The sequence below is a fragment of the Hevea brasiliensis genome, chromosome 17 (genome assembly GCF_030052815.1).
Source record: "Hevea brasiliensis isolate MT/VB/25A 57/8 chromosome 17, ASM3005281v1, whole genome shotgun sequence".
Classification (NCBI taxonomy): domain Eukaryota; kingdom Viridiplantae; phylum Streptophyta; class Magnoliopsida; order Malpighiales; family Euphorbiaceae; genus Hevea; species Hevea brasiliensis.
This window is the reverse complement of record NC_079509.1, coordinates 10,938,636-10,963,499: the sequence shown is the minus strand read 5'-3', so window position 1 is coordinate 10,963,499 and position 24,864 is coordinate 10,938,636. Positions and strand designations below refer to the sequence as shown.

Genomic DNA, 24,864 nt, shown 5'->3' with positions numbered 1-24,864 from the left:
GTGAATTTCTTTTCCCTTTACATCTAATATAAAAAAGTGAATTTTCCAGAATTAAATATTCATATTCTGAAATTCTTGTAGAATGACATGTTCAGTTGTTCTACTGTTAAGAGAATTAGAAAATGATCCATGGACAATTCATCTTTTATGTCACCCAAAGCAGGGCTCATTGATCTTTATCTACCTTTAAAGCTGCTACTTGTCACAGAAACACTGAAAATCTTACGTCTTCAATTTTTATTTTTTTTTTTTTGGTGCAGGATAAGAGATTCTGGAATTGGACAGCATTTGTGTGAACATATTTGATCAAGGTGGTAACAAAGATCTCTCTCGTTAGGGACATGCTAATTTATTGTTTGATTGGTACAAAGCAGAGGTCAAATCCTGGGCCATGCCACTATTAATACTGCCTCTAAATTCAACCATAGGATGGCAAATCTACCAACCAGGTCATAGCTGCAACAACCATCTCACTATCAAATTCCAACACACAATCTCTTATGATAGGATTGCAATTGCCCAGTTGCCCTTGCTAAAGATATATTCACGATACAGCATTTATTATATTGTCCTAAACTGACGATAACTGAGGAAAAGAATCTGCAAACCCGAGCCTAACCACATAAAGATTGAAGATTTTAGTTGTGTTGAGTATTTTTTTTGTGGAGAAATAATATTCTAAAATGAAGATTTGATAATATGACTATGACTTTGAATTTCAAAGTAAGATGATAAACTGTCTTGGTTGCATTAAAACATGATGATGAGACACAAATCAAACCCCTGACTTGTCAAAGTCTTTGGCTGGCTGTTCAACAATTCTATCTTTATTGTGGATAGTCAACTTGAAGCTTCTGTAAGACTACCCAATAATTTCTCCTTCTGTAGCCAAATGATCAGTAATAGTCTTTAGTTCAATGGGGGGGACATTCTTTGTTAATGGGAATATATGCTTTGAGGTTGGGGTAGCTTGCTCAAATCAAATATACAATATTGACATGGTAAGAAAAGAAAGAAAACAAGCAAAACCAACTTCAGGGTTTGATAAACTAATCCATTTCCTTGGAGAGTACTTAACGAAAAAGAAAGCTCGCATCGGCAAAACAAAACGAATGAAGACCACCTCCATATTTAGCTAAAAACCAGGATGTACACTCCAGGGCAATAGGCATATGGAAACCAAGCATTACTATTCCAAGAAAAGTTTAGTGGGTATAGAAATTAGAAATAATTGAATGAGGGTTTTGTCCTCAAGCAAAATGTATAACACATCAAAACATGACACACGTTGACGCAGATTTCTTTATCAAGTTGCAATGGCAGATAAGGACTGGTGGTGGCCAGTGGCCATGGGATGGGAGGACCATTTATACATATGGCGTTCAAGCAATCACAGGTTCTCTGCTTTTGCATGAAAAATCCTGATTCCTGTCTCTGGCTTAGGACAGAGGAATTTAAGGGTTTTGTTGGGTTTGGTTTAGGATTTGACTCTCATTTTTGTCTTCAAGGGTTAGCTTAGATTAATATATATATATATATATATATAAATTTACTTTCGATAAAGGATAGCTTTGTTTTCTCGTTATCAAGAAAATATTTTTCATTAGACTCATTTTAGTGTTCAAAATATTAGAAAATGTGAAATTTTCTAAAAATAAATGGAGTTTAAGATTGGAATTATTAAAATTTTTATGAAAATATGTTAAGAAAGAATCATTAACTACAAAATATTTTTCTTAAAAAAGGAAAAAGAAAAATAGAACTTAATTTTCACACCGAGGCCATGCTGGGAGATGTATTAAAAACGTGTATCTTATGTTTTATGAGTTTCAAAACGTATATTATGTTTATGTTCAATGTATCTCAATGTTAAACGTGTATCAAATACCAATCATTCCACCTCTTAGGCCTTGTTGATATTTTTGCCTTCAAGATGATATATTTATTTTTTTTTAAAAAAATAATGTCAATATTCACAACTAAGGCGATATTTCTTCATGGAATTGTTGAGATGATCTTTAAGACTTTGTAGGGATGTAAATGAAAGAGAGAGAGAGAAACAAGAAAGAGAGGGGGAGAGACATAGAGAAAGAGGGAGAGAGAGAGAAATAGAAACGGAAAAAGAGAGAGAGACATAGAAATGAAAAAGAGAGAGAGAGAGAGAGAGGGGAGGGAGTTTTATGAAACTTAAACGAGCTTAAAACGAGCTTTGAGTGTATAGTTTATTGAGCTTAAAATGAAATGAGCTAATAAATTAATTGATTCATTTTGTATTATAAACCTCTTTTTTTTTTTTTAAAAGCCAAACTTTATCTCAATATTAAAAATAAAAAATTTAGAAGAATGAAAAAAAAAATAAAAAGGGTCAAGGTTCTCCAAATAAAGCATAGGATGAAATAAGTCTAGGATGAATAATAGATGGTTACACTGAGTAGTCCCCAGAAAAGGTAAGGAAGAAACCTAAAAGAAAATTCACTGTGGGTTTAATTAACAGTGGTTTAAAATTTATGTTTCATAATCAACAGGATTTTTTTTTTTTTTTTGAAATCATAATCAACAGGAATTTTATCCCTTTTAATTTAAGTTAATGAAATTAGTTAATATGGCGCAATTTTATTGATCTAAATAATAGAATAAGTCTATTTAAGAATTAATTTTTCATTTATTTTGTCAAAAATAACTTATATATGTAAAAATATATTTTTTTTTGTTTAATTATAATATTAAAATAATGATACGTGTTTATTTCACATAAATATTTTCATATTTTAATAAAATTATTAAAATATAAAACATAAAAAATGACTTTCATCATTTTTCTTTTGATAAAAAAAAATTTTTTTATTGATTTATTTTCTTAAATGCACCTAATGCAAGAAAATGCGGCGTGGACGACCAGAGCCTTAGATAAATCATTCCACAAGAGTAATTTTTTTATTGAATAGAAAATTTTCTATAGAAGCCATTTTCTTATCGGCTCTTAATTTAATAGATTGGCAAAGGTAGCCCACGGGGCAACGAAGACAGCCAGAGTATCCGGTACTCTTCAGCGAGATGTAATAGCAACCGCAAGTTTTTGTGCAAAATCTCAATCAAAATTCAAAACCAATGTGATATGTGAGCGTACGAGGGGACCATATAGAGCTTACACGACAGTGACGTAACAGAGAATCCAAAAATCTATATCCAATGCTCAAAGCTAGCTCCTGTTCATGGAGAGAAAGGGAATGACCATTCATCATATAATGATATCATCATCGTCATCATTATCATAAGCATGATCGGTCAGTGTATAGTACCCAAAGGGAATCTAAAGCACCAAAGACAAGAACAAATCGAAGGAGGAGAGAGTAACAGATCCTCTCACGTGCATAGCCACCAGCTGCAGAATCCCACTACCAACCTTGCTGTCCCCATGTATGCACTAAAACTACTACTCCTGTTTTTCCTCCTTTCTATTATTCTTTTTGAGTTTCCTTTTTCTTTGCTTTTGATCTTTGCTTTATTTGTTGAGAGAATCCCACTTTGTGGGGCTTTTTTTTTTCTTTCTTTCCAGATGTTCTTTTCTATAGCTAATTAAGCTGCAGCTAGCAGAAGAACCCACGTATCTTTCTTGTTACTTTTCCAAAAATCACTTATGGGTATCTTATCTCTCTTGCTGATGTTGCTGCTGCTGCCGAACTTGGTTTTTCTTCATTGTTGGCAGCAGCTTACTTCATCAACAGATGGGTTTCTCTTCCAGGTTGATTAAAACAGCTTTTCCTTCACTTTCTGAATAATTGAAATCAAAATTTCCAAGTTTCGCAAGATCTTTCTTAACGTTTTCGCTTTTTCAAAAATGGCTTTCCTTCTTTGTGCTTCCTTGTTTAAGTGAAAGAGTATAATTTCATGACCATTTAATATGCATGCATATATTAGGTAGTACCATTAATTTCTTTATTTTGGTTCAAGAATTGCTTTCTTCTCTTAAATATTGTCAGCAAGAATTATGTAAAAACAAATTATTTTGTTTCCTGACACCTAAAAGGGAAAAAATATATATGGTAATTGGAGTTGAATTCACATATTCAGGTCCAATTATTACGAGGTAGCGGAGCTAACATGGGAGAATGGTCAGCTAGCCATGCATGGGCTTGGTGGGCTTCTCCATTCTGGGCAGGCGACAAAGGCCACACCCACATGGGGTAGGACTAGTGAAACCCTAGAGTCAATAGTCCATCAAGCCACGTGCCACGATTCACAACCAAGAATAAACTCAAACCGGCAAGAGCCGGCAAAGATAGCCTCTGCTGTGGAATCATCGGATGGCAAATGGGCAGAAACGTCCTCCAGGCGCCAGGCACAGATGGCCCCCTTATTGATGAAGAAACGTGCAAGATCAGAGTCAAACCAATGTGGAAGCAGTAGGGATAATGAGCAAGCGGACCGCAGTGCATGTGCAAGTGCTAGTCCCACATTTTGTAGGGAAAGTGACACTACCATGATGACTCATGCTTCTCTAGAGTCCACTCCAAGCTTCAAGGCCAAAACCACTGATAATGAGGATTCTGCTTCTCATGGTGGATCGGTAAAACAGACAAACCCCTTATATTAATTTTAGATTATATATAAAGAAAGAAAGAAATTAATGAATTATATATTAATTTGTAACTTCATTTTTTAACTATGATCGATATATATATATATATATATATATATATATATATATATATATATAGGAAAACCCAGATGAAGATCGAGAGACCAAAACTGAAACAGTCAGATCTCATTCTAATAGAAGAAGTCGGGCTGCTGCTATTCACAATCAGTCAGAGCGGGTAATTAATAGTTGTCGAATATAAATCAACTTGCAAATTTATTTATTATTATTATTTTATTGGAGTTGAATAGGTAGAGTGAATTCATACCAAAATAGAGTTGCAGAGTTTTTTTTTTTTTTTTTTCATTACAAAATTTTTAAAATGGCACAGAGACGAAGAGATAGGATCAACCAAAAGATGAAAGCTCTCCAGAAGCTGGTTCCTAATGCAAGTAAGGTCGGGGAAATTATTTTACGTGTGACTTTAATTAATATTACATATATATTAATTCATTAATATGTAAAAATATCCTGAAAATTATAATAATAAGTTAATTTGTGTCTTAATTAATTAATATTTCACTTTGAAAAAAAAAATTGCAGACAGATAAAGCATCAATGCTGGATGAGGTGATAGAATATTTGAAACAACTACAAGCACAAGTGCAAGTAATGAGTGTGAGAAGCATGCCCCAGATGATGATGCCTTTAGGGATGCAGCAACATTTTCATCAAATGTCTCTACTAGCACGTATGGGCATGGGGGTTACTCCTCTAGGTATGGGAATGGGGATGCTTCATGACATGAATTCAATTGGACATAGTGCTGCTGTACCCCATTCTCTTCCTCCGCTCCTCCACCCTGCACCACCCCCCGCTACAGCCACCACTACGTTTGTTCCGCCTCCTCCTCCTCCTCATCCCTTTGTAGTTCCCTCAATGATCCCTGCAGCGAATCCTGACCCTGCCACCAATAGTTCAGTTGCTTTGCCTGATCCATATTGCAGTTTTTTAGCACAAGTATGTGTTCCATTTATATATGCTTAAATATATGCACTTACACTTTATTGTGTTTCTCCTTAACATTTTTCTTTTCTTGGATTTTCCCAACCGATCGATGAAGTCAATGAATATGGAGCTTTACAACAAGATGGCAGCACTGTACCGACAACAAGTGAATCAGCGGATCACACAAGCAGCATCACAGCCCAACCATGTCCAAGGTGATTAACAATTTATAGAACATCAAGAAAGAATGAGGAAGAAGGAGCATATGTATAAGCCAATTGAATATAAATTAATATGAACAATTATATATGTGTGATTAATATAATTGATGAACTTGTATAATAGCACTCATCTATATATATATATATTTTTTGATAAGCTGCAAAATTTTATTAAATTAGAAAAAGAAGACAATAACACTTATATATTAATCTGATTTTCTTACACCATAGTTCTTTCTTCACACATAGGAAAATTTTATGGTTTTTTTTTTTTCAAAAAAACATAAATTCACTAATAATATTAAATCTTCAAGTATTAAAAATAATCACATGAGAGATAGAACCTCATTTATGTAGATCAGACATGAAACTTATTGTTATATCCAATAGAATTCGCTAATCTTTTAATAAATAAAATAAGAGTTGCCTAAATTTTTTGAAGAATAATACTAAGACAGATGTATTGGATCTTCCTGACAAAAGATATAAATCTTTCGAGCAACAACTGGAGTATAAAATAATCTATTTGGATCTTTTATGCCTAGACTATTTTTCTAGGAACTTATTGCATACTATGTACATAGATAATTAATTCAAGCCACTATTCGTCAATTGAGGAATTAAGAAATAGGCTACACTACCATCCTTCGTTAGTAGAAGATTCACATTTGCAAATCAAGATCTAAAATCTCCAACAAAAAAAAATCAATAGCCATACTTTTATTTGGAAGAACTAATGCCAAAATCCTCACAAAGGAGGGACCACCAAAAAAATGGAGATAAAATATACTTCTTCTCACTGAAAAGAAGACAAATAAATTTAAAATTAATAAATAAGAATAAATTTGAAAATAAATTCTCAAAACTCATACACAATTATGAGAGTTATTGGAAGAAAATATAAAAAAATAAAAAAAAAGAGAGAAAAAGGCAGAGAAAGTAATGAAAGCAAAACAAATAAAGAAGAAAAAAAAGATCTAAAAGAGGAAAGGAGGGGGGAAGGGCTGTCAATTACGAGAAGCAATCCCTCCTTTAAATTTGATAATCGGTTGAGAGAATTTTTACAGAGCGAAATTTTATTAGTGAGATCATTTTGTCTTTCTTAATTTTGTGGTAATCTTATATTGTTTTCTTAAGTTGCAAAAGCTACATAGAAATTTGGAAGGCCAAGAAACAAAATAATAGAGGCTGGTTAGGACCATTCCAATTAATTAGTTTTATGGTTGAAGGTTGATTTCTGCATTTAGATTTCAGCCCCACTGTTATTAATGTGCATGAAAATGGTAGCATTATAAATTTAAGACACAAACATGTGGTACTTATATAATTAATATGTGGATTTCACTATATATTTTATATTTTAAATTTATGATGGACCAAAATTAGACAAGAAAAATTTATATATATATATATATATATATATATATATAAACTACGATAAAAACCATAATCGCCAAATAGGTTAAATAATAGTTGACTATGAATCAACAAATTTTATAATTGTATTGCCTAATTTTATCTAATTTAATTATATAAAATTTAGATATTTATAAATAAATTTATTATTATGATATTACTTGTATTTTAGATATATTGTTATCGAGTTCAAATTATGATTGACTTAACCTAAAAAAAATCTACTCGAATGAATGTAAACATTATAATGTTATTTTTATTATAGTGAAGTTTTTTGCTAGCAAATTCATAAATTGTATAGTCAAATTACATAATTTTGTATTCATTTCTTCTATTTAACTTAAATTTATGTGTTTCTCCTAATATTATTTTAAAAGAATACGAGTTTAAAAATAATTATTAGTTTTTAGATTTAGTATAATATGGTTATAGTGTATGGGTTTACTATATTAGGTGTCTAGTACTTGAATTATATAATTTAAATATTTAATTAAATATAAAAATAAATACATTTATAGCATCACTAGTGAGCTAAAGAATTGAAAACTTCCCCAATGTTAAAATTTTCTTATTCATTATTAAAAAGAAACTTTTAGAACTAATGGGGTTGTATGAGTGGTGAAGAACTCTATATTTATTATGCAAAGCTGTGTTTAATTATTGTAGATAAAATCTCTAGTGCAAATATAATTTGGCAAATTATTAGTTAATTACATAAGATATGTTTAAGCAGTTTTGAATAAATAGGTCGAGAAGGTAAGGGATTAGATTTTAATTGGTCTTATGATGAGTAATATTAACTGATTTTGGATACAAATAAGGGTAACTTTCTCTTTTATATATATATATATATATATATATATATATATATATATATATATATATATATTTTGCATTCATGTCCACTCCGATGTTCCCTTTTCTTTCCCTCTATAGAATTAGTATATGATTGAATACAAGTACAGACCTCAGTAACTCAACATACACCAACTGTTGATGATAGTCTGGGATCATGAAGAGAGATCACTGTTTCAAAAGCAGCAACCAATGCCTTGACCTTACTCTTTCTGCTCTCGGCAAGCTTATTTGCCGCCCCCTCAATCATGTCAGTCAACAAATTCTGCTCCACTGTCTTTTCTTCAACATCTTGGTATTTAAAGACAACCTTCTCGCTTTCAGATTTTTCAACACTAGTGTCGCCTTCATCGACATGAATTTCTATGTTCTTAAAGGTACTTTCTGTAGTTTCAACTTTATCAATTTGGCTGTCACTGAAACGTCTTCGCCTAAAATTGAGTGTCCTTGGAGGACTAATCACAGGGCGAAGCTCAACTACCTTTTCTTTCCTATAACTTAGCTTTCTGGGTGGGGACTCTGGATCTTTTGTGCTAACTAATTCATCCTTTCTGGGACTAACTAGTCTCAGTCTTGCATTGGCTCTATTAACTAGTCCATGGGAAGATTTGGAGGATGCCAAAGAAGATATAGATGCTTGAGTAACTTGAATACCCTGTTTGGTATGTCTCAAGCTTCTATTCTCAGAGGATTTAGGTGATCGACTGACATGGATGCCATAGCGAGTGCGTCTCAAAATCTTCTCTGTAGAAGGCAGAGACAATTGAACAGGGGAAATTCCGTTTTGATCATGTTTCAAGCTTTTATCCTTACGGAATGAGGAAGAACGATCACTGTTTTGAGTCAGTCCAACAGCTTTATTCTCTACATTCAATTCAATTGTATTCAAAGTCTCTGGCACGTACCCATTGCTGGCTTTGGCACATTCAGATTTTCCAACATCACTCCGATCCTTCAAATGAGAAACTCCTTTCAGGCTCTTGAGTTTTTCAGTATTCATACCTGAAACTCTCTTTTTAGAATGTTTGGGAGACAAAGAAGCAATCGGTCGAGTCAAAACCTTCTTAACGGAATGCAAGGCAGCCAAAGAAGTAGTTGCTCGTGTCAAAACCTTTTTCTTATCCGATATGGAGTTCTTCATTTCATTAGTTCTTCTGAGTTTTATTTGTTCTGTACTACCTAAAGCTCCTTGTGAATTCACCAAAGAAGTAGCCATTTCTTTGTTTTTTTGGATTTCACCATCCTTTTTACTCCTTAAATAGCCTTTTAGTTGGAGACTAGGTGATTTTGGTGGCCTATACCCTAGCTTTGGATTTATTCCTCTGATAGGTAGTCAAAGCTGTTTTAACGGATAGTTTCTTTCTCAGTCGATGATGGAACTTCCTTCTTGCTGATAACAGGAAAATCAGGTTTTTGGATTCTGGAACCACGAGAAGACGCATAACTGACTGCTAATTTCTTCGTTCTCTCTGCTGAAGTTAAAACCTTTCCCATGTCCTGTCCTTTACCTTGCCTTTCCATTATCGTTTCCAATATAGAAATGCTTGTTGACTTTGTTTCAAGATCTTGTCTTTGTCCATATTTACAATAATCATGGGAGGATCCTATTGAAGCTGCAAGGTAATGGGAAAAAATCTTTACACTTTTGTATGGAATACCAATGTTCCCAGTAGAACACCTTCTTGCATGACCATTTTTGGACTCGGTATCCTCCAAGACCACCGGGGCATCGCTCTCAGGAATCATAGTGGCAGAATCGGTCTCTGGGATCAGTGAGCTAGAATCACTCTCCTGAATCAATGGTATAGAGTCGCCGCTCCCAGGGATCATTGGTCTGCGATCATATCCTGTGATAGCAAAAATTTTCTCCTCAGTCATTGTTACCCAAATAAAAGGGCAAACTTTGCAACTCTGCAGCAGACAGTAACATTTAGATAAAGGTAGAAAAGGAATAGAGATTTTCTTGATATTTTGAGAAGAACATGAAGCTCTGATCTTACCAAGGTGACAAATATGAAGAAGCAACTATCTTGAGCTCTGAAAACTTGAAAGGATTGTCAACATGAAGGCTGAAACAAACAAGAATCAAGAAATTCCCCTGAGACATGTTGGCATGGCATTCATGGCTTTCCAATGAAGAATTTACAGAACTTGGCACAAACTAATAACAGCCTATACAGCGATACCAAACAAATCAAAATGCATATAGAAAAAAGTATAGCATTTTTTTAATTGCCCTCAAAAAGATAAAGAACTTGAGAAATTTTCTCCAAATTACGGCTCCAAGAGACCCATTAGAAATTGTTCGAAAAGCACGTTTTTGTTTTGGAAAAGTCAATTTTTAAGAGAATCATCAACAAGGGCCATACTCATAAGCCAAAAAAACACTAAACCTATTGCAGAACTGGCTTCAAAAGTTCATTTCAATCAAAACAGAATGGAAATAAAAATTAAAAAAAAAATGATAAAAAAAAATAAAGAACAGAACGAGAGGGAACAAAAACGAAGAGGCAAGTACATACCTCTGTGTCCAGCATTTCTCGAAAAGAAAGCAAAACAGGGAAAGGACCCTCTCCTCCAGAAGAGGGTCTCCACTTTCTTTCGGCTAAGAAAAGATTCCTGACAACAAGGACGAGGGCGTTTTGGGGCAATCAAGGCAACGAAATAGCGCATTTGTTGCAGTTGCAGCATGTGCCAACCTGACAAAACAGAATACCCGTTGGAACCGAGAGAGAGCGCTAGCAGAACCATAATAATTCGCCATCACAATGGAAAAGTGTGTGTGTATATATATATATATATATATATATATTAATTGTGTAAGTATCAGTGTTGATCTAAAAAAATATTTTTATCATGTAAAAGATACATAATAAAATATTATAAAGAAAATTTAAAAATATAATAATAATATCTTAAAATTTAAAAATATAATAATAATATCTTATAATTAGACTCAATAAATTTTAATACCTTAAAAATTATAAAAAAAAATTACATCATTGCTAAAACTATCAAATTCGCATGAATCTAAATCTCTATGTACAATATCTTTTATTTTAATTAATTTTAAATTTTATTAAAAAATTATAATTAAATTTATAAGAGATTAATATATATAAAAAAAATAAAAAAGAAAAGTAAATTGACCCTTATTTTGTCAACTACATCTGCCACTGTTAGCCTCTATATCATTATTAAATTAATATTAAAAAAAGAATAATATTTATTTCAGTAAGAAAAAAAAATTTAATTGTGATGGCCAAAAAAACCCAGAACATAATAAGCTGAGATAATTAATAGTTTAAATACGATGCTACAAGGAACTTCAAAATTAATGGAAAAACACTGAGCCTTTTATCTTAGTAATATCGTTTACGAAACTAGTTGCATACTTAGGCGAGATTTATTTTAAAATATAAAACCAAATTTTCATAAAAAATCAATAATTATTATATTTTTAAAAGAAATAATCTGATGATTAAAATGTTTATTTCATTATATTGGAAGTGAAACGTACACTGCATTCCCTTTTAAAAATTTCCAAAAGAAAATTTCGACCCTCCATCAATACTAAAAAGAAATCAATTTTCATATATTTACTTGTTAAATATTAAAAACCCTTTTTTTCCAATCAAAGAATAACTTAATTTTTCTTCACCATTGAAAAAAAAAAGAGAGAGAGCTAACTTCTAATTTCTAAAAGAAAACATTTTTTTTTTTCAATTTTTACGTGGAAAGTTTCATTGCTTTAAAGACAATATTCATGCGAGTCTCAAGCTTTAGTCAAATTTTCACAGTAAAGTTTTGAGATAATCCTCTCTTAATCAAATTCTATACGCACTAGCAACTAATAAAAGGACAATGAAGCCTTGGCCAATGGTCTACAAGTCACATAAACTACAAAGAGAGTGACCCTCCAACCATAAAGTTCTTTCCACAAGCTTTCAAGTTTCACAGTATAAACCTAGCATTAATTAGAGATCTCATGGAAGGCCAGCAATTTCTTAAAACACAAGGGCTAATAAAAATAATACTTGTAGCTAAACAAACATCCATGTGTTTTAAAATGACGCTTCATGAAATGTGCACATACAATCTCTCACCAATACAAAAGGACATCTATGGAAAAGGAATTGCATAGTTTCACTTGCATACCATAACCAAAAAGGCAAAATAGGAGCATTCAATGTACAGTCCATCAAAGATCCAAAATATAGTAGCAAAGTACTGAAAAGGTCATTACCCTCGACACACAAAACAGGGACAATCTTCTACATATTAGTCTTCTTGCAAGAGCTTTCTCGCGCCTAAATGTACACTGCAGCAGAATAATACCCGTACGTCTTCATTATATTTCTACTACAGATCATTAATTGCTCCCCAAAATTTTGGAATTACAAAAGAACAGCGTTCTCAAGACCAATGTAACATCTGAAATCAACTTATTTGCCGCATGCTAAAATATGTTTGATAAGGAGGTGATTTGATTGAAGAACTTCAAGTTGAGCTCCATGGTTTGTAAAACCACGAAGCTGGTCAGCATCTAATAGAGGTAAAGTCGTCAAATTGCACTATGTAACTGGACTGGCAATAAGAGAAATGCCACCCATTTGTGACATCGGGCATGTAGGAGAATGGTAACTCAAGTGATGATTTCTCTAACCAACCAATCCAGACTGGGTAAGGCAAAGTACAAGATAAGAAAAGAAGGGAGAGCAAATACAAAGGTGATAAGGATGTAGAGTGACAAGATGGCTGCACTGGCCGGTATTGCATACAAAACAATCAGAAGAAATATGACAATCAATGGAAACTTAGCTGTCAAGTGAACAAAGAAAACCAACGACTTGCGAAAGGATAACTGAAGTCTCTCAGCATTGAAGTATCTAATGTTAAGGCGACCTTCGTCAAGGTTAGATGCTGCTTGTTCTGGAGGACAAGGATATGAGGCTCGCCTGTTGCTCATATGGGTAACTTGATTGCCCATGGCTTGATTTCTTTTTGAAGAAGAAACAGGCTGATGATCCCCACGAAAGGAGAAATATGACTTTGACCTATCACCATTCATGCTCTCAACCATCCAAAGTAGAAAGTAGTTCTTCCGAGGAAACCTGAGGTGTCCTTTGTGGACCAATCTGAAAGATAATAGATTACACCAAGGACAAGAAATGAAGAATGGAAGCTGGATCGGGAGGGTAGGAAGTTTCACCATAGCCCTTTGCAGCCCTAGCACACAATTCTTACAGAGGGTGTGGCCACACCACAAAACATAGGGCAAATTTTCAACAATGTTAAAAGATTCCCAGCATATAGGGCATTCCAGTCCCTCTTCTCTGCCGTTGTTTAATGATAATTCATCATCTGAGCATTCTGAATAAGCTTGACTCCGCTTTGAAAGATCATTCTTCAACCTTAAGGAACCATTAATCGCTTTTGAAGCAAAACCCAACATGCTGAATGCCAAACAATTTGACTTAGAAAAGGGTTACTTGTTTAAGTACACTACGTATGTTAAAACATTGAACAGTGCCAGCAAACCACTAATGGACTTAAACCTGCAATGATTAAACAGTTTCAAACAGTGAATTGACAAAATACCAAAATTACCAAACTATGATTCTATTCTCTAGTTAGAACATCACTTAAACTGAATATGATAGACCAGATAATATGTCTCCTAGAAACTTTGATGGGCTTGTTCTTCGGATTTAAGGAAGTCTTGTTGTCACATCATAGATAACTTGCTCAGCAGCTTATGCTAAAAGACAGTATACATACACTCTCTGGCACCTTTTCATTAAGCTCATAAAAAGTAAATTTCTTAGAGCAGCCAAGCATACAATAAAATAATAAAGCAAAAGAAACCAAAGGTTTCTCGTTTATTGTACTTTTCTACATTATACCCCATAACCCCACAAGAATTCACAAGAAACCAAGGACAAACAATTTCCCATTACTTCAAATACTATCAAGCAACCAAACACGCCTTCATTGATTAACTTCTGCCATCTTCACCAATCAGCAAAAATGCCATAAAACATGTAATTGAGTAATTCCACACTGCAGGTTTGCTATAACTGGCGGATAATGATAAAGTTTTACCAATCTAAATTTCTCAAATCTATCAGTGAAAGATAGATAGACAAGCACGAAAACGTGGGACAATTTTACGAAATCCCCTGTTTTTGATCCTCCAATTATCTGGAGGGCATATTCACATCTACACAGCAGATAATATTCGTATCTACACAGCAGATAGATTCACAGAAATACTGAAATTAATCCATAAGGAACTGGAGATTTGGATGGGGATTTGGGGTATCCGTTTGTAGAAACTTGAAAAGACCAAATACCCACCTCCGAATTCAAATTCAGAAGAAGAGAAGGAAAGTGAGAGAATCAGAAGAGTGAGCTTACCAGGAAGGAAGAAGGTTGCGTCTCTTCCTCTTTCGCTATGTCGATAGAGAGCAAAATTAAATAATAAAAAGATCTGCTTTTATTTAGATTCAGTGAAATCAGAAAGAAATGCAGAATTAATTCCGATTACAGAATACAAGCGTCTTTCCAGCCGAGATCCATGTGCAACCAGACAACGAAAGGACAGAATGCAGCCGCCCATCTCCTTTTAAACGACATCGTTTTTATTTTTTAATTTATTTTTTGCATTTTAGCTAATAAAAAAAAAAATCATTACCTTTCCTCGTGCAAATCTTTTTAGGAAAAAAAAAATTATGCACCATTCATTCATTTTTGTCTGATTTACACAATAATTATGAAAATAATTGAATAATTTTATTTTTATAAAAATATATTAATAATTAATTAAATTATTATTTATTTAATTTAATTATTTATATATAATTGTTTATTATATTTAATAAACATAAAAAATAAAATTTAAAAAATAGTTAATATTTTTTAATTTTTCAAATACAATATATAAAAATAAATAAAGGGGTAATATTTTTCATTAATAATTAAATTGTAATCAACCTTTCAAATTATGATAACATTGCAATTTGCAAATAATTAAAGCTAGCCAATATTTGAAGCAAATGAATAAATAATATGAGATTAACAAAATAAATTGGCTAATTAGTGCATGTAATATTAATTATTTCATTTTTTTATAAAATTAAAATACCATGTGATATGAATCTGATAATTCGGATGGTCCTTTTTAAATATTAATTTGGTAAACAAATTAGGATTGATTTAAATAAACAGTATATTAATTTCTATTTTTCTCTTCTTTAATATTGATTTTATATTGTGAATTATTATATTAGTTTCTCATAATCCTCTAGTCTTCCTAAAATTGCATTGTGTTATTTATAACTTAACTGCTCTATTAAAAATTTCATAAATTTCCATATTGTATCGGAGATATTAATTACTTTATTATATTACATAAAAATTATAAATAGATTATTAAATTCATTTATAAATTATTTAGTTAAAAAGATTAAATGTAATATTTACAAACAGATTTACAATTCAATTATAAATTGTGTATATTAAAAAAATAAAAGTGAGATTTACAAATGAAATCTAAAATCTGTTTGTAATTCACATATAGATTTACAGTCTGTTAAATTCGTTTGTAAATTTTTTTTTTACTTAAAATTACTCGTCCGAGGGGCATCCGCTCGATCCACCTATCGCCCAACAAGTATAAAGGTTGTTTAGACACTTAGCCTAAAAGCGAGAGGTCTCCCTCCTTCCGGGTATGGTTATCCTAGCAAAAAGATGACTACTATACCAACAATAACTCAATCAATAAGATAATCCGAGATATTTGGAATTGATAGGTATGCGAGATTGAATAGTTATTCTCTCAACTCTTTGTTCATTCTCCAAAACTCGAATATTGACTTAAGTATCGAAGCAGTTGTGATTCCTATAAGTAATACAATAAATTAATAAAATAATTTTATTATTTTCTTTTTTTTAAGCTAAATAAAAAAATAAAATAAATAATTGAAAATTGCATTATAACTTATAATTTCCGAAATCAAATAAATTATTACATGTAACACCCCTGATTTTTAAAATTTATTATTTTTGGGTAAATATTGATATTTTATTTTATTTGAATTTTAGGAAATTATTTGAAATTTTTCAGATTTTTAGAAATCGGGTTCGATTTTCTGAAAATATAAACTTTGATATTTTTAAAAATTAATTTAAAGATCAAGTGGCAAAACTAAAAATATATTTGTAGTCTACGCATTTTTTTGAGTTTTCTAGAATTTTTTCGAAATTTTTGGGCCTCGTTTTCGGTCCCAAGGCAGCGTAAAAATTTAAAATTTTATATTCTGAATCGAATCGGCCGAATCGAACCAGACCAGATTGGACCAATCGAATCGTATCGGCTCCTTCTTCTTCTTCTCTTCTTCTCCTGCGCGCGTTTCCTCCTTCCTCTCTCTCTCTCTCTCATTTTCTCTCTCCTCCCACCCCAGCTTGCTCGCCGCCGCCTGTAGCGCCGGCAAACGTCGCATGAAGCGACGTGATGAGCGCGCGCGACTCTTCGACTTGCCGGCCGAAATCCGGCCGATCCGGCCACCAATCGGACCGGGTCTTATGTCTAAATCCATCTACTCGTCGAGAGCTTTCCATAGACACCAAGAACACCGAAATCTATCGAGCGGTTTGTCCAATTTTTGCCCGAAAAGTTTTAACCCATTTTGACTTTTGGGCTAGATTTCTCGCACACCGTGAACCCCACGAGAAAACTGAGAGTACCAGGGTGCTCCACTGGTCGAGAGCTTCGCGGCGATATAAATTTCAAATTTTTTCGACACCGTTTTTTGGTGGGTCCCACGGAACTTCGTAGTGTTTTTCCGAGCATTAATTAAGCTTAGAAAATTTCGTAAAATTTATGTACTAATCCCAGTGTTGTGGGCTTCGTGTAGGTATCTTCAATTCGCCGAAATTCGACAATTATCCGGGTCTGTGAATTTCCGGCCAGACAGACCGACTACCGGAAAAGTCTTCGAATTGGAACGAGGTTTTGGCTACCCCACCATTGTCAAATGTCCCGAGCGCGTCTCCGAAGTCGGAATCTGCATAGGTAAACCCGAACCTTACTTTTTTGTAATTTCTAGTTCTTAAATGAGATTAAAAATCCGTAAAATATTCGTGGTAGCTCAGAAAATTATGATTCTTTTTGCAATAGCCTAGTAATATTGCTAAGGACCATGAGGCAAAGTTTTAGAATTTTTAGAGTTCATTTAGGTAGTTTTTGCAAAAAGAGTCAATTATAAGGACTAAATTAAAATTTTACATATTGTGATGGATGACTGTTTGGATGGGCCCAGGAGGGGCTGTGTGATGTGATTGAGCTGTGGATATATGGATTGTGAATATAAAAGTGTATTTTGAGCCATTTTGCAGGTCGGGTAGGTCCTAGGTATAGGGAAAATTCTGTCGGATTTTCGGCACGACTTAAGACGTATTTGGTCTTTTTTTTAAGTTTGTATTGAGTCAAATTTATTAAATGATTGTAATAAAATTATCAGGTGAGCCGGGACAGCCTTCTTACTCCGCCCAGCTGCCACAGTGATTACTGTCAAGTCTGTGAGCAAAATATTAATTTTAATTGTAATTTCACTATTATTATATGTTCAAGCATGCCCATGCATCACTTATATATATGTATCTATGTAGTTAAACTCTAGGCACGTTTTATGTTGCATTCATAACTGTTAAAGTGCCATAGATGTTGTTGTGGTAATTTGGAGCAGTGTGCGTGCGTTGGCGTGCGTGTGATGTGGTGTTGACTATGAATAGGACGGGTAGACACGGCTTGAGATCTTCGCTGGGACCCGATCCTTCGGGGTAGACACGGCTTGAGTTCTTCGCTGGGACCCCGATTTGGTTTATTAAGCGAAAGTCCAGCTTGAGTTCTTCGCTGGCACATGTTGGATTTAAGAGAGCTGTATAGGGGATCAGCTTCCATATATTATGATTGATATTACTAGGTGTGTGAGTGCTTCAAATTACTTTTTGGCTGTTATGATGTGAAAATATTGCTGATGTTGCATTTCACTCTACAGGGTGCATTAGTTTTAGATAGTTATAGAGATTATGGTTAAAATTGATATTTTACTCTCTAAGTCGAACGCTCACTCCTGTTCAATATTTTTACAGGCCACAGGAAGATATTTTTGAGGTTAACCTGCTTTTCTCCCTCGCAGGTCATTTGCTCATATTTGTGTAATTTTATAAACTTCTAGAATTTCCGCATGTGTTAGAAATATATAATTGATTTGGGTCTGTAATATAAATTGTTATTTTGGAACTGTAAAATTTTTATCACATGCATATTTGATGGACTGGATAAGAGAGCTGAGCTCCCATTTATTTTTATGTTGATATGAGCATGTGGAGGGTGAACTGAGCTCCCCAATTGATTATTTATTGTGTTTACAGGTCGGATGAGTCAAAAAGTCCCCGTTAGAAGGTCCATTTTATGGTCAGACTCTGTCCAGTTGATTTCTTGAAATTGGGTCCAAATGGGCCTTAGAGTTAGGTTAGTGAATAGTTAAGCTTACTACGGACCTCGGGGGCTTTAGGCTGGCCCAGGTCCTAGTGCCGGTCCGACCCATAAGTTGGGTCGTGACATTACAAAAGTAGATCTTTTATGTTAATGAAAATATATTCATTGTCACACATTGATTAAAATAATTAAAAAAAAATCATCAAGCGATAAATCACCAACCATGCATGATGACATATGAATTTAATCATGCAATTAAATAACATGAATTGTTATTGAGGGAGCATTTTCAGTAATTTTAAATAAATAACAGATAATTACAAAATAAAATATAATTATTTTATTCATTTTTATCTATGCAAACATTTTTTAAAAGTAATATATATATAATAATTAATGGAAAACTTGCACGACAGTTTACAGTAATTAATGCTGACTCAAAATTTACGTGTATGATCTGTCAATCATGTAAAATTTGCATGGTAATTAGCTTATTATAATTAAGAATAATTATTAATTAGACACGTACTGTTCAACCGAAGCTTTAGCTGGAGTGAAGCTTGTGGTGAAATCAATTAGTCTTTTCATTTATTTATTTATTAGTTTTATAATTTCATAATTTTATATATTAAAATTATATTTTTAATTTAATATTTTAGATATAGTAACTAATGAGTATGTCCGGTGGAGCCACCGTCCCTTTTTATTTATTTATTTATTTTTCCTTAAAATCTTATTGAAATTGATTTCTCTAAGGTTTCCATATAAATGAGGGCCCAATCTATATATATGCAATCTGATGGAGGGCCCAGTCTGAGTCAAACCCTTCTCAGCGAAGACTTTTTGATGAAGTGTTCTCAAATCAAGCTAGATTATTGGGAGAAGCTAATTAAGATCTTTATTTATGCCAAAGGTTTAATGACTAAAGATATAATTATTACCCCAATGCCAATGGATGGTTGAATTAGTAAAATTAATTTGTCCTGTATCTTGTTCATTAATGAAAGCGAAATAATTTACCCAAGATAATTAGTGATTTATTATGAAGTTGATGTTTTTCTAACCTTTGATTCACAATTTGTTCTCTAAATTATATTAATTAAATTAAAGAATTGTTCGTGTTAATGTATGTGAGTACTATTATATAATTAATATATGTTAATATATTATAAATTACTTTATAATAATGATTACTTATTATAGTATTAATAGAGTAACTATTAAATAATTTATAACTTGTCACATGTTAAACTATGCTACGCATTAATCATATGGGAATACCATGAAAGAGAATGTCACATGTCAGATTTTGCCTATAGTAACTATAATACTATAAAAGAGAATACTATGTGACAGACTCTGAAGAATATCTTCATACTTTATATATATATTGCATAAAAGAATTTTAAAATAAAATCTCACTTTTATTAATTAAAAGTTTTTAAAATAGTACTATAAGGTAATTAATAAAAAACTTTCAATGGAAGTCAAATAAAAAAAAGTCAAATTTAATTTATTATAGACTCAACTTTTTAATAAAACATATATTTAAAGTTTTGTTTGAATGAATTATAATTTTATGTAAAGACAATTCAGTTATGAAGTGATGTGATTAATAATACCAATTTAATTAATAATTAAGTGGTGATGATCCTAAAATAGAATAAAAAATTGAAATGAATTTATAATTGGTAGAGAATTAATAGAGAGATTATATGGTGAAGCTCATCAATGTAAGTTGCCTTGCAAGTCTCCCTTTCCCATAGGTTGTGACAAATACATGGGGTAATAATAATCTATGATAAGAGACAAGTGGCTTGGTGTCTTATTTAATTTTCTAGTAAATAAACTAATTAAACTACTTTAAGTTGTACATTTTTTTAAGGTTATACAATATATATAGTACAATGAAAGAAATATATTAATTGAATCCTTCTCTTCAAAGTCATGATTTGGCAAAACTAATTAACCAAGTAATATAAACATAAAGAAACTTAAACAAAAATTCTTAAATAAATGTGTAAAAAATTAAAATAATAACATACAAAATTTTTTTTTTCAAATTTAATTCATTATGAATTTAAGATATAAATATATAAAACTCGGGTTTCACTATATATTTTATATCTTAAATTTATAATGAATATAAGAAAATTTTATAATATAAACAAATATAATTTATTAAAATAAATTAAAATTTACATAATATGATATATTGGGTTTATCTTTTATTTTTTATTTTATGTGTTGTAAGGAAGAAGCAATGAACTTAGCTATAGCTAGGGTTATGAAAAGAAAGGCAGAAAAAGCCAAAGAAAAGTTCAGCTGGGGTCACCATTAATTTACTTGGGCAGAGTTAAAAATAAATAATAAGAACAAATTGATCACAATTTCATGATGGTTGATGTTCCCTTGGCTTGAAGAAGGGGCATTCCATTCCTTTGTGTAGGGACAAACAACAAAATGGGCAGAACCCCCATAATCATATCTTTCTCATTGTTAACTCAGCAACCTACAATATTATGCTCATGATGTGCTCCTCTTAATTACCAAATTAATTCATTTAATTATAATTATAGATATCATACTTGGAAGTTTGATTCACTTCACTTCATGTATTAATTAATTTAACAAACAAAATTAGATCTTGTGATTATTGCCTAACTTTCTATAACTCCTACAGAGAAACTAATGATACCCAATAGTAAAATAATAATAATAATAATAATAATAATAATAATGAATATGATTTTAATTAAAATTTATTAATATTAAATTTCATCCGCCTATTCAGACAGAGAAAAGGCTGGCCTAACCACCAAATGCTTTATCAGCTACTGCACATTCCATTAATTATGGTTAGAAAGCTGAGTGAGCACTAATTTAACCTAAATCAAAGCAATGCCATTGGTCAAAACTTTTTCAAAATTTCAACGACTACATCAACCGTAATTTTGGTTAAAATTAAAGAATAATAATAAAAAAAGCTCTCATGTATGAGCTGTAAGTTCTTGCTGGCGCCCACATGAGTTCCTCGATTGTTTGGCAGGTCATCAGCTGTGGGTCCCATCCCATGCAAAGCAGATCGAATCGAAGTGTTGGCTCATCTCCTGGCTAAAATAAAATCATGATTTTTCTTTTTTATAGTACATTGAAAAATAATCATTATTTTTTATTAGAAAGGGCAATTTAATTCAAATAATAATTATCCTTATTTTAAATTTTTATTAATAATAATATCAATTTATTTAAATATTAATTGTTTATTAAATTTTAAATTCTAACTTTCCTTAATAAAAATTAAAAATCTTTATTTTTTTTCATAAAAATAATTTTTATAGTAGTTATACATATTTCAATTGCAGTTAATAATATTTATTTATAATAAAACGAATTTACGAAATAATAAAAAAAATACATAGTTGAATTTATGTAAAATATTTATTATAAAATATTTATAAGAGTAATTGCATTCAATTCGTAACACCCAAAAGTTAATCCTTATTATAATATGAAAATCCAGTAATAAACTTACAAACCAAAACTTCATTCAACTATTAAATCAAGCAAAACGAGCAATAAGTGAAATAACTATTTAAATTGAAATTATTAAAAAAAATTATAATGAAAATCGGTTGAGTACTTAGGTTCTTGATGAAAATTTAAATTATCGATGCAGCACTAATATTTGGAATATGCAACTATGTGACATAGAAATTTTAAGTTCAAAACTATTTCATATTAAATATTTTTAAAATATAATTATACTATTTTAATGTTTTATTAACTAAAATTTATTAAATTTAGTTTTGAATTATTTTTTAATATTTTTTAATCTATATATTTTAAAAAATAATTCTTTAATAGCAACCAAAATACTAAAAAGACTTTATGTATCAAACTTCTCCTAAAAGGTTAAAAAATTAAAACTTAAGTGTTACTCTTGTAATATTTAAGGCAGTTTTTAACTTAGTTCATTAGGGTTAACATTTAATATTAGAAATGGTATAAATATTAATGAGATGAAAAATTAATTTAATTTTTTTAAAATATTCAAATTACATTACTAAGAGGTTAAAAGTTACAAGCATGATAATTATTTCTAGTTAATCTCATAATCAATACTCTCTAGACTTTAATTTTGATGAATGATAATTTAGAAATTTTGTGTGTATTATTTTAACTTATTGTAGTTTTTCTGTAAAAATAAAAATTAATTAATTGATTAGAAAAAATAGTACATGGTCTAGGATTTAAGAGCAATGTCTAACAACGTAAGCGTAAATCACCTAAAAAGAGTAGAGCAAACAAATTGAGACCCATACAAGTTAGTTTAGCGCCTATTTGGTATTAGGTTTAGAGTTTTGAAACTGTTTTTCTGAATAAAAGTATCATTTTACATATTAAAAAAATAGTTTTGAAATAAATTATTTTATTATTTTAGTATTCTTATGACTAAAACTTATCAAATTTAATCTTAAATTATTTTTTAATATTCTTTAACTGGTATATCTAAAAATATGATTTTCTCAATACTAATTCCAACATTAATACCAAAAATACCCATAATTAGGGCCTAAAGCCTCAAAAAAAAACCTTGATTAATAGACCAAAGCTTGTAGATGGAAGCTATTGCAGCAGTCTCCACCATTTGGAAGAAGCAAAATGATGCTTGAGAAAAAATAACCAAAACACAAGAAAGCTTTTCATGCCTCCCACTAAAATCTTTCTTCCAAACAGCAACAAGAATCTTAAAACTATCAAAATTTAGAACCATTCGATGACCAGTGAAGAGAGTCAAAAGATAGAGCTTAAAGGCATCTCAATCTCTTTTAGCCTTAGAAGATCAACGATCATTAGAATTAGGCCGATGATATATGACTCCAAAGATGCCGTTTCACACACCGAAGCACCCTTAGAGAAATAGACAAATTGATTTCAAGCTTTGTTTGACATGCAAAATAAATCGTCGATTTAAACCCTCACAGTAAGCCATGAGAATTACATCCAAGACCATATAATAAAAAAACTATTCATATCACGACCCAACCTATGGGCCGGATCGGCACTAGGACCTGGGTCAGCCTAAAGCCCCCGAGGCCCATAGTAAGCCTAATTATTCCTCAACCCAACTCTAAGGCCCATTTAGACCTAATTTCAAAAATTCAACCGGACAGAGTCCGGCCATAAAATGGACCATTTAACAAGGAGTTTTTGACTCGCCCGACCTGTAAACACAATATATAATCAATTGGGGAGCTCAGCCCACCATCCACATAATTAAAATGTCATAACTCAAATGGGAGCTAAGCTCCCTTATCCAATCCCATCATGCATACAGTTAATAATTTTATAGGTTCAACATAACTTTTATAATACAAGTCCAAAATAAAAATAAATGCTTCTAACACATGCGGAGTCTAAAATTTAACTCAATTGTACAAAATACGTTAAATACTATTAATGGACTTACGAAGAAGAAGAGCAGGTTAGCCACAACAAATAATCCTCCTGTAGCCTGGAGAAATAGATGAACAGGAGTGAGCGTTCAACTCAGAGAGTAAAATACTAATTTTAATCATAATCTCTATAACTATCTAAAACTAATGCACTTTGTGGAGTGAAATGCAACATCGTCATAATTTTCATATCATAACAGCAAAAAGGCAATTTGGAGCACCTACACACCAACACTATCAAGCAATACATATATGGGAGCTGATCCCCTATACTCTCTCTTAATCCAACCTCTGCCAGTGAGTGTCTCTCAAGCTGAACTTTCACTTAATAAACCAAATGCGGGGTCCCAGCAAGTGTCTCTCAAGCCGTGTCTACCCGTCCTGTCCATATTCAATACCATACCACACGTACGCCACATACACACACTGCTCCAAATTACCACAAACAACATCCATGGCACTTTAATAATTATAAATGCAATATAAAATATGCCTAGTGTTTAACTACATAGATATATATTTATAAGTAATGCATGGGCATGCTTGAACATATAATAAAATCAAAATTACAATTAAAATTAATATTTTACTCACAAACTTGAACCGAGGTCACTGCGGTAGCTGGGCGGAGGAGGAAGGCTGTCCCTGCTCACCTGACAATTTCATTGCAATTATTTAATATATTTGACTCAATACAAATTTAAAAAAGATCAAAGACATCCTAAGTTGTGCTGAAAATCTGGCAGAGTCTCCCCTATATCTATGACCTACTCAACCTGGAAAATGGTTCAAATAACATCTCTAAACTCAACCCATATCTCA

The 24,864-nt window shown here is 31.8% G+C and overlaps 3 protein-coding genes across 5 annotated transcripts; 1 reads left to right on the top strand and 2 right to left on the bottom strand.

Moving 5' to 3' along the window:
* The first annotated feature begins 3,014 nt into the window (after nucleotides 1-3,014).
* On the top strand, nucleotides 3,015-5,929 carry LOC110656926 (transcription factor PIF7). 2 transcript variants are annotated; one of them, XM_058139383.1, is made up of 7 exons: nucleotides 3,291-3,417; nucleotides 3,557-3,742; nucleotides 4,072-4,567; nucleotides 4,719-4,817; nucleotides 4,971-5,036; nucleotides 5,183-5,599; nucleotides 5,703-5,929. In XM_058139383.1, the coding sequence occupies exons 2-7, from the start codon at nucleotides 3,726-3,728 to the stop codon at nucleotides 5,808-5,810; spliced, it is 1,203 nt and encodes a 400-aa protein (XP_057995366.1). In that variant the 5' UTR covers nucleotides 3,291-3,417; nucleotides 3,557-3,725; the 3' UTR covers nucleotides 5,811-5,929. The 2 variants fall into 2 exon arrangements, with proteins under 2 accessions (XP_057995365.1, XP_057995366.1); XM_058139382.1 differs by lacking the exon at nucleotides 3,557-3,742 and having other exon boundaries at nucleotides 3,015-3,417.
* A 2,191-nt stretch (nucleotides 5,930-8,120) lies between these two features.
* LOC110656895 (uncharacterized) lies at nucleotides 8,121-10,031 on the bottom strand. The gene is given in 2 exon segments (XM_058139384.1): nucleotides 8,121-9,418; nucleotides 9,421-10,031. Coding segments are annotated over 2 exon segments (1,755 nt in total). The 5' UTR covers nucleotides 9,958-10,031; the 3' UTR covers nucleotides 8,121-8,200.
* Nucleotides 10,032-12,101: 2,070 nt separating this feature from the next.
* Nucleotides 12,102-14,727, bottom strand: LOC110656924 (uncharacterized). 2 transcript variants are annotated; one of them, XM_021813917.2, is made up of 2 exons: nucleotides 14,500-14,727; nucleotides 12,102-13,637 (listed from the first exon to the last, which is right to left on the bottom strand). In XM_021813917.2, exon 2 carries the CDS (start codon nucleotides 13,532-13,534, stop codon nucleotides 12,725-12,727), a length of 810 nt encoding a protein of 269 aa, XP_021669609.2. In that variant the 5' UTR covers nucleotides 13,535-13,637; nucleotides 14,500-14,727; the 3' UTR covers nucleotides 12,102-12,724. The 2 variants fall into 2 exon arrangements, with proteins under 2 accessions (XP_021669609.2, XP_021669610.2); XM_021813918.2 differs by having other exon boundaries at nucleotides 12,102-13,535.
* Nucleotides 14,728-24,864: the final 10,137 nt, after the last annotated feature.

What these genes read in the sequence shown, in the direction of transcription:
- LOC110656926 (XM_058139382.1), top strand. Translation starts at nt 3,278, where the DNA reads ATGATCGGTCAGTGTATAGTACCCAAAGGGAATCTAAAGCACCAAAGA. An exon ending in CTGCTTCTCATGGTGGATCG is followed by an intron (nt 4,568 to 4,718) that starts GTAAAACAGACA and finishes ATATATATATAG; the next exon opens with GAAAACCCAGATGAAGATCG. An exon ending in ATTGCAGTTTTTTAGCACAA is followed by an intron (nt 5,600 to 5,702) that starts GTATGTGTTCCA and finishes CGATCGATGAAG; the next exon opens with TCAATGAATATGGAGCTTTA.
- LOC110656924 (XM_021813917.2), bottom strand. Translation starts at nt 13,534, where the DNA reads ATGTTGGGTTTTGCTTCAAAAGCGATTAATGGTTCCTTAAGGTTGAAG.